The 15,675-nt window shown below is 40.8% G+C and overlaps 1 protein-coding gene and 1 pseudogene across 1 annotated transcript in view; one reads left to right on the top strand and one right to left on the bottom strand.

The window, feature by feature from the left end:
- The window catches only part of Polr2b (RNA polymerase II subunit B), a 40,359-nt gene that overhangs the window by 22,345 nt on the left and 2,339 nt on the right, over positions 1-15,675 (bottom strand). The window contains exons 2-10 of the mRNA XM_021210229.2: positions 14,885-14,957; positions 12,539-12,689; positions 8,550-8,662; positions 8,222-8,441; positions 7,516-7,674; positions 4,166-4,330; positions 1,807-2,003; positions 1,575-1,694; positions 805-991 (exon numbers count right to left, since the gene is read on the bottom strand). Of these exons, the coding sequence (XP_021065888.1) occupies positions 805-991; positions 1,575-1,694; positions 1,807-2,003; positions 4,166-4,330; positions 7,516-7,674; positions 8,222-8,441; positions 8,550-8,662; positions 12,539-12,689; positions 14,885-14,957 (1,385 nt within the window). The remainder of the gene's footprint in view (positions 1-804; positions 992-1,574; positions 1,695-1,806; positions 2,004-4,165; positions 4,331-7,515; positions 7,675-8,221; positions 8,442-8,549; positions 8,663-12,538; positions 12,690-14,884; positions 14,958-15,675) is intronic.
- Positions 6,585-6,697, top strand: LOC115065293 (annotated as a pseudogene).

The raw sequence follows: 15,675 nt of genomic DNA, 5'->3' as shown, positions 1-15,675 counted from the left end.
GAGAGAGAGAGAGAGAGAGAGAGAGAGAGAGAGAGAGAGAGAGAGAGAGAGAGAGAGAGCTGAAAATAAACAGAAGCCAGGCAATAGTGGTGTGTGCCTTTAATCCCAGCACTGGGGAGGTAGAGGTCTGAGTTCAAGGCCATCTGGTCTACAAAGTGAGTTCCAGAAGAGCCAAGGCTTCACAGAGAAACCCTATCTTGGAGAAATGAAAATATTTTTAAAACAATAGAGAAGTATTGGAAGAACTACTTTTGCTTCCTGACACAGGGTCTCGCCCTGTAGCACAGGCTAGCCTCAAGCTTGAAGCAACCTTATTACCTCCAGTCTCCAGAGTGCTAGGAAAATAAGCATGAGCCACCACACCAACATTAAGAAATATATTTTCAAACAAATAAAAGCCATACCCAGAAATTTTCTGAGTTAGTTTCTAAAACGGAGCTTTTGAGACAAAAAAATTGCAGGCACAAGCTATAATCACAGGATTCTGGAGGTTGAGGGAAGAGGAACACTAGTTTAAGGCCAACTTGGGCTATATATATCAAGATCCTGTTATTTCCCCTTCCCTATGGACTGTCTCTGGATTCAGACATTCTCACATCACATAGTAGTAGTAGTAACAGCAGCAGCAGCAGTAGTAGTAGATTGTTTTAAGAGAAACTTTGTTTCATTATTCAAAAACTCCTAGTGATTTTTACATCTGATCAAGCAAAACAAAAACAAAACCACTCATGTTCAATGAAGTGAAAAACTCTGCCAGCCCTGTAATTCTTTCCCAACAATGCACAGGCACTGTGGCCACCTCACCTGGGATACTCCAGCTCTGGCTTGATGAGCTTTCTTCTGGTCACCCCAGTTCCCAGTGGCTAAAGAGTATTTTAGCCCATCAGATATGATCCTTGTCTTGATTGCCAGCTCTAAGTTAAAGTCCTTCCCGCGATCAATAAACTTCTGTGCATAGATCCGTACCTCTTTCAGCAAATTCTTAAACATGCTGTCAAATAAGATGGTGTTACTATAGGCATGAAAAAGTCTACAGAAATATGCTCCTTCGGCAGAGATGATACCACCCACAAACAAGGCCACACAGTGATGTTTATTACTACTCTCTTTAGCTTCTATATCCTATAAATGCATGTAGCAGGGAGAACAACTATGATAAAGTGCTGAAAGAGGCTAAGATGAACTAAGGTAGAGAGCTGAGGAGATGGTGCAGCCAATAAAGGAAACCATAAGGACATGAGCGCCTGTGTGTGCATAAGCAGGCTATGGCGGCCACTCTGGGACATGAGCGCCTGTGTATACATAAGCAGGCCATGGCAGCCACTCTGGGACATGAGCGCCTATGTGTGGATAAGCAGGCTATGGCGGCCACTCTGGGACATGAGCGCCTATGTGTGGATAAGCAGGCTATGGCGGCCACTCTGGGACATGAGCGCCTGTGTGTGTGTGTGTGTGTGTGTGTGTGTGTGTGTGTGTGTGTAAGCAGGCCATGGCGGCCACTCTGGAGCACTAGGGAAGAACCACCTGCAGAGGAAGTCATGGAATCTCTCAGGGTGTCATTCTGTAATCCTTACCCTCTAAATAAGAAGGCAAGCAGAGGCCCAGCAAGATCCAATCTCTTGTTGCCATAGTGATCTCTGTCGTCTAGTTCTCTTCTGCCCAAAGCTGCTAGAAGTAACCTATGAACCATATACCTAGAAAAGAAAATGACAACACCTGATTTTTAGCTTTTCTTGATATATCTCAAAACACAACTTACACAACTGTAACTCAGCAAAGATCTTCAGACAGTAAAATCTAACTTACCCCAGGAAATAGGCCTTTTTGGTCTCACAGAAATCACTGACACCAACGTGAGGAAGCATTTCTTTCTGTAGGACTTCTTTTGCATATTTGATTCTTTTCTCCTTAGTAACACCAGGTTTTGCCCCTCTTGAACCGATGAAGTTTAAGGCAACATTCTGCTCTTGGATGACAAACGCTTCATCGAGAGATGGTTTAACCTAGCAAATAATCTACATTAAGTTGTTTCAGGTTTATATTTTTACCTAAACTCATTCTATTAACATACAAAATAACTCTGACCTATTTTTAGAAAATACCAGATTTGGAAGGCTCCTCAGAGACAGAGATATCTGTCAAATTCACCCAGTGTAAGCAATTTCACTTTCATGAACAGTACAATTCCACTATTTTATAGGTTTTTTTAATGTATATTTTAATGATCAATGCTTTAAAAGCAAAAAACAAAAATAAGACATTTCCGGGCTGGTGAGATGGCTCAGTGGGTAAGAGCACCCGACTGCTCTTCCAAGGGTCGGGAGTTCAAATCCCAGCAACCACACGGTGGTTCACAACCATCCATAACAAGATCTGACACCCTCTTCTGGAGTGTCTGAAGACAGCTACAGTGTACTTACATATAATAAATAAATAAATCTTTAAAAAAAAAAAAAAAAAAAAAAAAAACATTTCCTTTAGCCAATTCAAATATATTTAGAGAAGTTTCATGGTACAATTAACTGAGCTACAAATGCTTTTCTTTTCAGTGCTTCTAGGAAAAAACATTTGACCTATAAATGAAACCACTCATTATCTTGAAAGGAGACTTTAAAACTGCACTGCAGAGCACACCTATATTCCATTCTTGCACTATCTACAGCTTCTGGGCAATCAAGTCAATAGTTTCCCCTAGGGAACCCTTGCTAGGGCTGTAACTCACTGTCTGAGAGCTTACCTAGCATGTGTGGACTAAGGGTTAATCCCCAGCACCCACAACCCCCCCCCCCAAAAAAAAAACCTTTTTTCTTTTCCAATGTTAAAATTTTCAATTTCCAATTATACATAACAGTGGGCATAAGAAATTAGGATATCAGTAAGAAGCTTAGCATCTGTAATTATTCCCCAATCATACATCTATCACACATACGAAAATGCTCTTCTAAAAGGGACACTCATCCATCCACAGTTCTAAATGTCCAAATTCTAATCATATTACCAAAGGTGAGAACAAGGCCACATAAACCAGTCAATGCCAGGCATGGTGGCAAATGCCTGCAACCCCAGCACTCCAGAGACAGTCAAAAGAAAGCCAGCCTGTATACACAGTGAGATCTAGGTCAACCGGGGCTAAAAAGCGAGACTCTGCCTCGATCAAATAACAATAAAACCCCACAAATGTATGCTGGGTCAAGTAATATTTTTTAAGGGAAACTTGATACCATTGTTACTACAAAACTATTTGGTTGAGGTTAATTTGGTTGGGATTTGAAAAGGCATAAAAACTAAAATGTACTTTCAAAAGATTAAAAATTATGAATTCTTGTAGAGTGAATGTTGGATACATAGGCCTGCAAAAGTTAGTCTATACTTCATAAGAACTAAAAGGAAAAAAACAATAATTTTCAGAAACCAATATATTTAAAACGAGTCAGGTCTTTTTACTTCACTGAGACACATTTGGGGGCAGGCACCTTACTTGCTGGCCCTAGAGTCGTTATTGGGGTCTGTGATGTGCTGGTGTGGCACGGCCTGCTGTGGAGTTGGCAGACTCCATCCACCTAAACTGAGGTGGTCAGGCTAGTGTAAGAGCTTCTATCTGATGAGCCTCTTGATGGCCTGATTTCTTTTTTAATTTCTTGATTTTAATAACTATACTATGATTCTATCAATGAATGCTATTTCCTAGGAAATAAACACTGCCCTAAAGAAGCATAACATCTACAACTATTCCTATATGGTCCAGAAAAAAACTAAGACAAAGAAAATGTGATAATCCTTGCTGAAACTGAGTAAAGACTACAAGAAAATTCTAGTACTATTCTTACAATTTTCCTGAAAGTTGAAATTATTTCAAATAAAAAGTTTAAAACAACAAAGGCCAGCTCTCAAGTGCTCATTCTCCGTGTTCCTGAACTGCGCAGATGTGCAGGCTTCCGTGGTTTCCTGGCTGCAGCATCTTCAGGCAGCTGACAGTGAATGCCAGCTGCTCCCACTAGTCTTTTCATGTCTCTGTTGTTATAGAGAACTGTCAGGGAGACTGGGGCTGAGCTACACTTTCACTACACCACAAGGCGTGTGACAGGGAAACCTCTGAAGAGCATTTCTGCTGCTTTAAGGTTAGCAACCATCCACATCTCTAAGCATGTAATAGCTTTCTCATTACCATTTCCATCATCTCTGGATCCTCGAAGTCGTAAATGATGTGTTCTAAAATATCTCTATCAGACACAAAGCCTAGTGCTCTGAACACAATGATGATGGGAACTTCTTGCTTGATGTATGGTAACGTCGCCACGATGCGCTGGCCAATAGCACTCTTCTTTGCACCCTAGAAAAGCAAAAGAGTGGGGCTGGTGAGATGGCTCAGCAGGTTAAGAGCACCCGACTGCTCTTCCAAAGGTGCAGAGTTCAAATCCCAGCAACCACATGGTGGCTCACAACCATCCTTAACAAGATCTTACTCCCTCTTCTGGAGTGTCTGAAGACAGCTACAGTGTACTTACATATAAAAAAAAAAAAAAAAAAAAAAAAAAAAAAAAAAAAAAAAAAAAAAGAAAAAAACTTAAAAAAAAAAAAAAAAAAAAAAAAAGAAAAGCAAAAGAGTGATATCAGAACATAAATATACAAGAGCTCTGAGAAACACAGGACACCAAATGGCCAATTTAGTATACGCTACACATTTCAAAAGAAGAATGTCTACCTATTGTTCTACAGTAACAAATAACAAAAAACAAACGAACAAACAAAACAAAACAAAACAAAACAAAATAAAACAAAACAAAAAACACTGAAACCAGCTTACTAAATTCTTGCTTAATTGGAGCCAGGATATCACTGTCTCCCAGCTGGTCTAGAACACACTGACCTGCACGCCTGTCTACGGAGTGCTAACACTAAGGATATGCATCAACACACATAGCAGATTTATTACTTTTATGGACAACCTGGCCACTTAAAACCAAAAGAACTTTCCATTTTCTACGCTTGCCAAGATTCTCCTAGAATTACTGAATACAAAGTTTGGAAATAACTTTTGGCACCCAAAATAATATAAAAAGATTGTTACTTTGCCATCCTTGAACACAGCAGGAGAGGAATAAAAAATATATTGTGAAGGGGGGAGGGACGGGGGGGGGAGACTAGGAAGGGGCCAGAGTTTGGAATTTAAATAAATAAATAAATACTAGACTGCAAGGGGCAGCTGGGAGAAATGCTCAGTGGTGAAAAGCACTTGCTGCTCCCACAAAGGACCCAGGTTCAGTTCTCAGCACCCACACGGCAGGTTCATAACCATCTTCAGTTCAAAGGGATCCAATACACTCTTCTGATCTCTGTGAATACTAGGAATGCACATGGTGTACATACACACACAACAGGCAAAACATAAAATAAAAATAAACCTCAAAAAAAATTAAATGGCTGGGTGCTGGTCACTGTACAATTGTCTCTAATCCCAGTACCCCAGAGGCTGAGAGAAGACAGATCTCTGTGAGTTCCTGGACTACCAGGGCTACAGAGAGATCCTTTCTCAAAATAGGTTAGGATAAAAAGAAGAGGAAAGACAAATATGGGAAAGCCAAGTCAAGGTGTTTCTGTTTGGTCACCTAACATTCCATTCAGTCATCAATTTGTACCATCATCAGATGGATGTGCCAAACTAGCCTAGAGACCAAAGTTCAGTAATGCAGAAAGAGATCAAAGAAGAAAACCAGCTCCACAAAATTGTCCTGGCCTCCACATATGTGCTGTGAACTTGTCCCCTGTCACATCATGCACACATACAGAATAATATTTTAAAACTGATTTTAGTGGCTGGAGAGATGATTCATCAGGTAAGAGCACTGGCTGTTCTAGAGGACCCAGGTTCAGTTCCCAGCACCCACAGGCAGATCTCATCCACCTTTAACTCCAGTTCCAGGAGATCCAATGCCCTCTTCTGGCCTCCCTGAACTCCTGATAATCATGAAGTGCAGACATACATACAGGCAAAGCACCCATATACATAATAAATTTAAAGAATTATAATCCCCATTTCAACAGACTGAGGGAAGGCCTCAGTCAGTAAAGTGTCTGCTGTGGTGAGCGTGGGTAGGGCCTGAGCTCCATCTCCAGAAGCACATGAAAAGCTGCATGGGTTAGGAGCACTCCTGCTTTTCCCGAGAAACCAGGTTTGAGTCCCCAAGGCATCTCACAACCATCTGTAACTCCAGTCTTGGGGAATCTAACACCCTCTTCTGGCTTCTGTGAGCCTATATCTGCACATGTTGTATAGATATACATGCAGCCAAAATACAAATACAAACAATAAGTCAGTAAATAAGCTACTATTGTAGCTTCCTCTTGTCATCTTCATGATGAGGAAGCAAACAGGCCAGGCAGTACTGGTGCATGCCTTTCATCCCAGAATTCAGGAGGCAGAGGCAGACAAATCTCAAGTTCGAAGCCAGCCAGATCACTACAGAGCAAGTTCCAGGACAGCCAGGGCTACCCAGAGAAACCCTGTGTTCAAATTGCACCCTCTCCACCCCATCCCCCCAGAAAATAGTCTGATGGGGCTGGAGACATAGTCAGGGTTTAAGAATATATCCCAGTCGCGGTACTTTAAGAGGCTAACACAGAAGGGTAAAGGAACTCTCCATTAAACCCAGAGAGGAAAGCTACACCTCTTCTCTGGATCCTGTCTGGAGTCACAAATGGAAAAAAAAAAAAAAAAAGAATATATCCCAGGGCTGGAGAGATGGCTCAGCAGTTAAGAGCACAGGCTGTTCTTCTGAATGTCATGAGTTCAAATCCCAGCAACCATATGGTGACTCACAACCATCTGTAATGAGATCTGATGCCCTCTTCTGGTATGTCTGAAGACAGCTACAGTGTACTTACATATAATAAATAAAAAGAATATATCCCAGTATCCACACTAGGCAGCTCCTGTCTGTAACTACAACTGCAAGAAGATCCTATGCCTCTAGCCTCTATGAACAACTATACTCAGATGCAATACCCACATATAGAAACACACACATACACATAATTAAGATAAATGTAACTTGGGCATGGTGGCACAAGCCTTTTAATCCTAGCACTCAGGAGCCAGAGGCAGGCTTCTCTGAGTTCAAGGGTAGCCTGATCTATAGAGTTATATAGTGAGACCCTGTCTCCAAAAAAAGAAGTCTTAAATAGTCTAGTAAATTATAAAACAAGGCCATCCCAGTACTTGGGCAAAGGAAGGCAGATCTCTGAGTGTGGGGCTATAGAGTGAGTTCCAGGACATCCAGGGCTACACAGAGAAACCCTGACTTGGAAAAAGCCAAAGGTGGGGGGGGGGGGGAGAAAACAAGACAAGACAAGACCAGACCTTAATAAAAATTATAAGACAAGAAATGAGACAGAGCTGAGGCTGTAGACAGAGCACTATATAAGCTCTAGGTTCAATCCCCAGTATAAAATGTTTAAGCAAGTAAAGCAAAGCACAAAGGAAAAAGCCCAGACATCACATTCCCAGCCTTACCATACCTGTCCTCCTCTGGCCAGCATGCTAACCCATATCGTACTGGTGGGTCGGGAAGAATTCTCCAGGCATGAGCGACATTCTCCTGTGTAGGCATACTTGGAATCCTTTTTGGCAAACACATAGACTGTGTTTGTTGCCATTTTCTCTTGAGCTATCAGAACCTATAGAAAGAGTAAGAAAATTATAGTCAAGAAACAAAACAGGTCATTGAAATGGCAAGAAGTAAAACCTCCATGGTTATTTAATCTAGTCATCTAGGCTCACACTTCACAGAAATATACAAGCTTCAACAACTGGCAAATTTCTAGTGCATATTATGCACAATTTCATAGTTTTCATTTACAAAAGTTTATGTATCACACCTTAAATAACTCAATTGTCACTTTCAGGTTATCTGTAGGAATACATACTTTCCATTTTATAAAAATTCACGTGTGTGTGTGTGTGTGTGTGTGTGTGTGTGTGTGTGTGTGTGTGTGTTAGCCATGGAGGCCAGAAGATGGCATCAAACACCCTGGAAGTGGAGTTACAAGTGAGAATCCCACTTTGTGTGGCAGTACTAGGAGCCAAATTCCAACCCTCTCCAGTAGTAGCACTTGGTCTTATGCCCTAAACCATCTCCAGACCCAAGAATGCACACCTTTTAATTTTACTTTAATCATTTCAATGTTAACTATCTTTTTTAGTGTGTTTTAAATGCCACTGTACCTTTTCTGATCCATTGATAATAAAATAGCCACCAGGATCCAAAGGACACTCATTCAGCTCACACAGGTCACGATCTGTTAAGCCATTTAACAGGCAGTACGTGGAGCGCAGCATAATTGGAATTTTCCCTATGAACGTTTTCTGGTGCTGAGTCTGCAGCTGCTCTTCACCTTCTTTAATGACTGTCTTTGTTATGTCAACGTAGAGTGGAGCGGAGTACCTGCAAATAAAAGTGGGTCAGAACTGGCCAGAAGTTATTTGCTAAAATAACTACTTAAGTTATTCAATATCAGATGCTAACAAAGGAAAAACAAAAGGTCTCTCTTACGTGAGATTTCTTAACCTGGCTTCATTAGGCATCATTGGTGAAGGGGCACCATCTCTTTCCCAATGAGTAGGTTTGGAGAGGTAAATTTGTTCAAACTTCAGTAAATATCTTGGCTAGAATTAAACAAAAGCATAAGTTTTGAAAGTCAGGCTTTTACTGTACATTTGTAACCCCAGCACTTAGAAAGCCAAGGTGGGAGAATCATGAGTTTAAAGCCAGACTAGGCAATATAGCAAAATCTTGCCCCAAAATACACATTAAAGTTGTAATGACTCCATCTTAACTGACATTAGCAATTTAAATAGAAGCAACTCTACAACCTAACAAAACCTAACCAATTTCCCTGACATGAGGGTGCTCTAAAGTTAAAATCCATATTACAGTGATGTGGTTTGTCCTATAGTATATTATACATAACTATTATATTATTATTTGTATTAATATTTTATACTATATACTTGTTATATCAATATAATTATTGTATAAATTTAAATAATATTTATATTAATAATAATTAATTTTTTTAAACCAGGCATGGTGGTGCACACCTTTAATCCCAGCATACAGATGGCAGGGTCAGGTAGATTTTTGTGAGTTTGAATACATCCTGGTCTACAAAGCAAATTCCAGGACAAAGAAACTGTCTCAAAAATAAATGAATAAATGATTTTGATTATCTCTATTTCTAGGTAATATATATATTATTTTTGAAAGTAAATGCCACATGTGTAGGTACCTAAGGAAACCAGGAGAGGGTGTGAGATCCTCACAGGAGCACTGGGAACCAAACTCAGAACTTCCACCTCTTCTATCTGATTGCTTCCTTAAAGAAGACAACTAGGAGGCCTTTTTCACTGGGAATAGGGGAGCTGAGAAAGACTCTCACTCAGCTCGAGATGGCCTCACTGTGCATCTTAACTACATATCCAAGGCAGGCCTTCAACTAGAGCCTCCGTCTCCCGCATGCCGAGATCCCAGGCATGCAGCACCGTGTCTGGCTCAAATAGACATTATTTACCGCATGTCATTTACTCTAAATTTATTTCAAAAAATCAAAACTGCATTCCCAACCCTCCACTGCCCCAGCTACCCCGGGGCCATCCCCGCCAGGCATTTTACTTGTTTTATATCCCAAGAAAGGAACCCAAGAATTTTCTCCCGTGTTTTCATCCTGCTTCTTCAGGAACCATGATGCTGGCTGAGGTTGTCAATACAATGACACCAAACTGACGGGATGAGAGCAAACTACTCTGCTATTTTTATAAAACTTAGTGCTGCTCAAATCTGGGGCTAACCACTACACATTTATCTTTCCTGCCTGTGTGGTGCACAATAATTTTTCCAGTTCTAAAATCATCAGTGATTTCAAATTCACCAATGTAACTACATTTCATCATGACAGATAGAAACTGGACTATGGCCTGGCATTGGTACCACATGCCTTTAATCCCAGCACATGGAAGGCAGAAGCAGGTGGATTTCTGAGTTCGAGGCCAGTCTGGTCTATAGAGTGACTTCCAGGAGAGTCAGGGCCACACAGAGAAACTCTGCCAAAAAAAGAAAAGGAAAGGGAAAGAAACAAAACTGGGTCATGTCTGACTCTGGCCAGGACATTTATGTGCACCATGATGGCCATGTACAAGCACAGAGAGACAGCAGAAATCAAGATGATCCTTATTAATGATCTATACACTTCCAAGTACAGGCTCACTGGTGAGAATGCAAAGTACAAAGTGTCCAAAGGGGGCAGGGAGCAGGGAGGAGAAGACAAGTTCAAGCCTAACTCTTCAATTATAGCTACCTTTTTTTTTTTTTTTTTTTTTGGTTTTTTTGGTTTTTTTCGAGACAGGGTTCCTCTGTGTAGCCTTGGCTGTACTAAAACTCACTCCATAGATCAGGCTGACCTCAAACTTAGAAATCTGCCTGCCTCTGCCTCCCAAGTGCTGGGATTAAAGGCGTGCGCAACCACTGCCCGGCTATATCTACTTTTAAAACCCAAATCTTTCTGTAAAAAAAAGACTTCCAATCTGACTGACCAGCAGTGAAACTTTTCTGTGAGGCCCGAGGACTTAGCTAAGGGTAGAACACTTGCCTGGCTATGTGAAGTCCCATCCATGATTCCCATTGCCACAAAAAACAAACAAGCTTTTAAACATGTAACTGCTGCCTGATAAAGCAATCCATGAGAAGAACTATTTTGACAGAAACAGTCACAGGATTTCTCTCTATTATCAAATCTTAGAGATAACTAAGCAGATCATTTATGAAAGAAAACTACTCCCATGCCAGAATAAAGAGGGAAGTCAGCAGAGCTGTCAGTGAACCAAGGGACACTTCACCCTCCTTCCCACCATTACTTCAGACATTATCTTACGTCTAAGCTGCTCCAAGACTCTCAATCTAGACCTATTTCAAGTAGAACCATCTACCTCCCTAAATGAGTATTTGGCAATCCTTCAACAAATTTTCCAGAGCCTTCGATAAGCTGGCTCCATCTTACCTTCACCCAGTGCTCCTCACAACCAGATACATCCAATTTCATAGGCTGCTAAGTACATCAACTACTTTCTTTTTCAAAGGCCTAAGCCCCCTCTTCTGAGGAAAGTCATTCCTACCTTCACTGCCAGCTCAATTTTCCCATCTTCTCCCATCAGCCAAGCTTTAGAAATAGCTTCTTCCTGCAGTGTTCACCACACTGGCCCTCTGAACTGACTTTTAACTCTTCACTTATGCAAAAATCATGAAAAGAAAATAACTTGGGAGACTTAAAAAGACACATTATGGTCCTTTTTCAAGTACAATCCTTGAAAAGCCAATTTACTTTTGCTTTTAAGGCAAAATTCTGAACAGCAGCTCCAATTAGATAACAGACCAGACCTCAGGATACAATTTAGAAAAAAGGGACTTGACTGGCTAGAGATAATAAGCTTGCTTTCTCTAGCTCTTCTCCGGCTGACCCTACCTCATGTTGTTTTTCAGAGACCAAGATGCTACTGCAGCTGCCTCTCTCTACTTCTCTGCAACTGGGGACAGTCAGTAACTATTTAGGACTTCTGTGAAACACTTATTTAAAAAACTAGCCGGGCAGTGGTGGCGCACGCCTTTAATCCCAGCACTTGGGAGGCAGAGGCAGGCGGATTTCTGAGTTCGAGGCCAGCCTGGTCTAAAAAACTGTAAAATTATACCCTTGCTATAATTTAAAAACCACATGTGTTTGAATTTAAAATCAGTAAAAAAGCTAAATGAACTATTATGCCTAATTTCCCTTTTTGACCTCAGATTTTAATGATGTACTCCATACAATGCAATAAATAAAAATCAAAGAGTCTGGGCATTCCACAAGGCCCAGTCAGAAGGATCAAGACTTCAAGGCCAACCTTAGTAACAGAGACACTTTGTCAGAAGGAAGGAAGGAAGGAAGGAAGGAAGGAAGGAAGGAAGGAAGGAAGGAAGGAAGGAAGGAAACTGTCCTTCAAACAGCCTTTCTCTCATGATTCTTAGACTGCAGGAGAAAGCAGTGGGATCATCCAAAGCTACAGAACTGTTCCCAGTCCATGTCTCAGGTACTCACGCAGAGTTCTCTCTTCCCAACTACTAAGTACTCGCTGAGGGCACTGGGCGCATACCTGTAAATCCCAGCTACTAGGAAGACTGAGGCAGGAGGATATAGAATTCAAGGCTAGTCTGGGCAACTTACCAAGGCCTTGCCTCAAAATAAAAACCATAAAAGAAATGAGACAAAGCTTAGGGGCAGAGTGTTTACCTAGTATGCATAAGTTCTTACAGTCTACCCTAAAACCAAAACGTACATACTATCTGAGGAGAGATTAAGGTTTTATATCATTTGAAAAAATGCACATCTTCATTAACAAAGACGAATCCAGAGCTCCGTGGAGGTGCTGTGGTACCCTGCAGAAGCTGCTGAGTGAGAGGGCCTGAGACTCAGGTTCTCCCCCTCCACCCACGCAGCAGGGAAATAACCATCTTACCGGCTCTTCAACCTCCCCACTAGCGTGCTGAGCTTCAGCCTGTAGGTCAATCGGTGGTGCATCTTCCACAATTCTTTGAACAGACATCTGGATAAACTCATCAAAGGAATCCAGCTGTTGTCTGACCAAGCCTTTTTCATCAAAATAAGAACTAGGAAAATATTAAAGTCATAATCAGTTGCAACTCAATTTGTTTTCCTGCGTATTTCATTTTCATTTAATCCAGCAGTTCTCAACCTGTGACCTGTGGGTTGTCACCCTTTTGGCAAACCTCTATTTCCAAAACTATGTACATTACAATTGGTAAAAGTAGCAAATTTACAGTTCTGAACAGCAACGAAAATACTTTTATGGTTAGGGGTTGCCACAACATGAGGAACTGTTTTATTTTTGTTTTGTTTGTTTGTTTGTTTTTTATTTTATGTATTCACCATTGCTCTCTTCAGATACACCAGAAGAGGGCATCAGACCACATTGCAGATGGTTGTGAGACACCACATGATTGCTGGGAATTGAACTCAGGACCTCTGGAAGTAGTCAATGCTCTTAACCACTGAGCCATCTCTTCAGCCCCGAGAAACTGTTTTAAGGGGTCAGAGCATAAGTAAGATTGAGAACTGCTGACTTAATCCAATTCAACAAAGATTCATGAGATGCCAACCAATACACATCAATCATTACATAAGGCCGGGAATATTTTCTTTGCAGACATGTTAGGGAGGGAGAAAGGAGAAAATTTTGGGTAATTAAAGCACAACATAACAACTATTAGGCAGTTCTGATCTATAAACAAACTTCATCCAAACTCGAAGCATTCCCCACTGCCACATTATTATAAACAATGTGACTGTCAGTATGGTGAGCCTGACATAACAGGGTAGAACTTTGTCACTTATTTCTGAGTGTTCATCCTGTGTTTTACTTCAGCTCAATTACACTTGGAAAAAGGTCGGAGTCTGGACTGAAACACAACTTTGATATGACTTTATTCATTTACAATATGACTTTATTCATTTACAATAATTTAAAAACAGAATTTAATTAGCATCACCAATACGGGCTCATCCAAACACAATACAAGGAAAGCCAGACAAACCACAACCCACAAGTAGTGTACAAAATAACTGACCAGATTTCTTATCTTAAAAAAGGAAAAGACAGGCTGAGAAACTGTTTCAAATTGAAGGAAGAAGAAAAATAAGTCATAAAAGAAAACATATGAAGCTGAAGAAATGGTTCAGCAGTTAAGAGTCTATATTCCTGGTGCTAGAGACATAGCTTTACAAAGCCTGGTAAAAAGCAGGCAGCTGACCCTTCCAAAGCAGCCAAGTTCAATTCCCAGCACCCACACGGTGGCTCACAATAGCCTCAACTCCAGTTCCAGGGAATCTGATGCCCTCTTCTGGCCTCTATGGGAACCTGTACACTAGGCATACATAAACTCACCAGGCATATAAACACAAAAAATAAAATTAAAAACTAAAAACAGAACAACGAAACCTACAACCCTCAAAGACCTGAGACAGGAGGACTAGCAGGTTCCAGCTCAGGCTATGCTACACGAGACCTGGTCTCAAAAAACTAACTGACAAAAGTAAATTCCAGTAGATAGCCCTAGGTCCAGAATGAGAAAAAAACTTTTTTTTTTTTGCTATAAAACTAAGTAAGATAACTAGCAAAATGCAGGTAGACTCTGTAAGTTAAATATGATTATTGTATCCGTATTAATTCCTATATTGTGATTATGTTATAAAAACACCTGCTACTTACTCTCTAATGTTTCTAGGGAGAAATGCACAAAGAGAGGAAGAAAAAGAAAAGAAAAGAAAATGTAGGCCAGGTGTGGTGTCACATCCCTGTAATCCCAGCATTCAGGAACCTGTGAGTTCGAGGACAGGGTTTACAAAACCAGTTCCAGAACAGCCAGCGCCACACAGAAAAACCCGTCTCAAAAAACAAAAAACAAACAAACAAATCGTATAAAGTCAATCTTTAAGGGCTTCAATAAAGTACATGAATGAATTTTTTAGCTTTTCTCTAAGGTGAAAATACTTTAAATAAATAAATAAAGCCAGACATGGTGAGGTGCCCCTCCAATCCCAGCACTCAGAAGGTTGAAGCAAGAGTGCTGCAGGTTCAAACCAGCCCAGACTACAGCAAGTTCCACAGCATCCAGAGCTGTATACAGTACTGTCTGCATGAAACAAAGCAAGCCCTGGAAGTAACTAATAGATGCTACATACATTCCCAAGCACAGAGAAGACCATGGTCTATCCAGGAGGAACAGAACAACAGGACCCAGACCTTCTGGTATCTACTAAAACCTGTTTCGTTTGGTCTAGTTACCTGATCACGATCCAGCATGCTTCCTGCCACAAATCTGGAGTGATTTCATCATCATCTTCATCATATTGCATATCTGTAAAAACAAAACAATATGCTCACTGGCCCTGAGATGCCGCAAGTTCATGTTACCTCCATGAAGTAAATAGCACTCTGCTAAATAAGAGGCAACCGCTTAACCCGACTTTCCTAGAATTTCAGACAATTAATGTCATATGTCTATGTCATATTAATATTCTTCCTATATAGAGTTTTTACAGCAAAGGTTCGTTTTAGTTGTGAGAATTTGTAATTTCTGTCTGCTGGAGAAAAACCCATGTACTAAGAGCTAAGCAGGAGCATGATCCTCTGACCAGTGAGGCCTCAGAGACAACGATGAGAGAGAAAATTGTTTAAATAACTGAGCAACACCCTGGGGTGGTCTATGACTTCAACATCTCATACATTTATATATGCATATTCCACATGTGTGAAATATACATGCATGTACATGTGTGTATATATAGATATATAGAGATATAGATATTTTGAGACAGGATCTCACTATGTAGTCTAGCTAACTGGCCTTAAACTTACAAAGATCCTCCTGCCTCTGTCTCCCAACCTATGACTAAAGACATGTGCCAACATGCCTGGCCTGTACAGACTATATATATTTTCCAAAGATTCCCAACCCTCTTCTTAGTGATCTTGCCCCTCCTATCAAGATAAGGAGTCAGCCAGGCATGCTGGTGCACACCTGCAGTTCCAGCACTCAGGAGGCAAGAAGTAGAAGGATCAACATAAATTACAGA

The sequence above is a fragment of the Mus pahari genome, chromosome 13 (genome assembly GCF_900095145.1).
Source record: "Mus pahari chromosome 13, PAHARI_EIJ_v1.1, whole genome shotgun sequence".
In the NCBI taxonomy this organism is placed as follows: Eukaryota; Metazoa; Chordata; class Mammalia; order Rodentia; family Muridae; genus Mus; species Mus pahari.
This window is presented reverse-complemented; position numbering and strand designations above follow the sequence as displayed.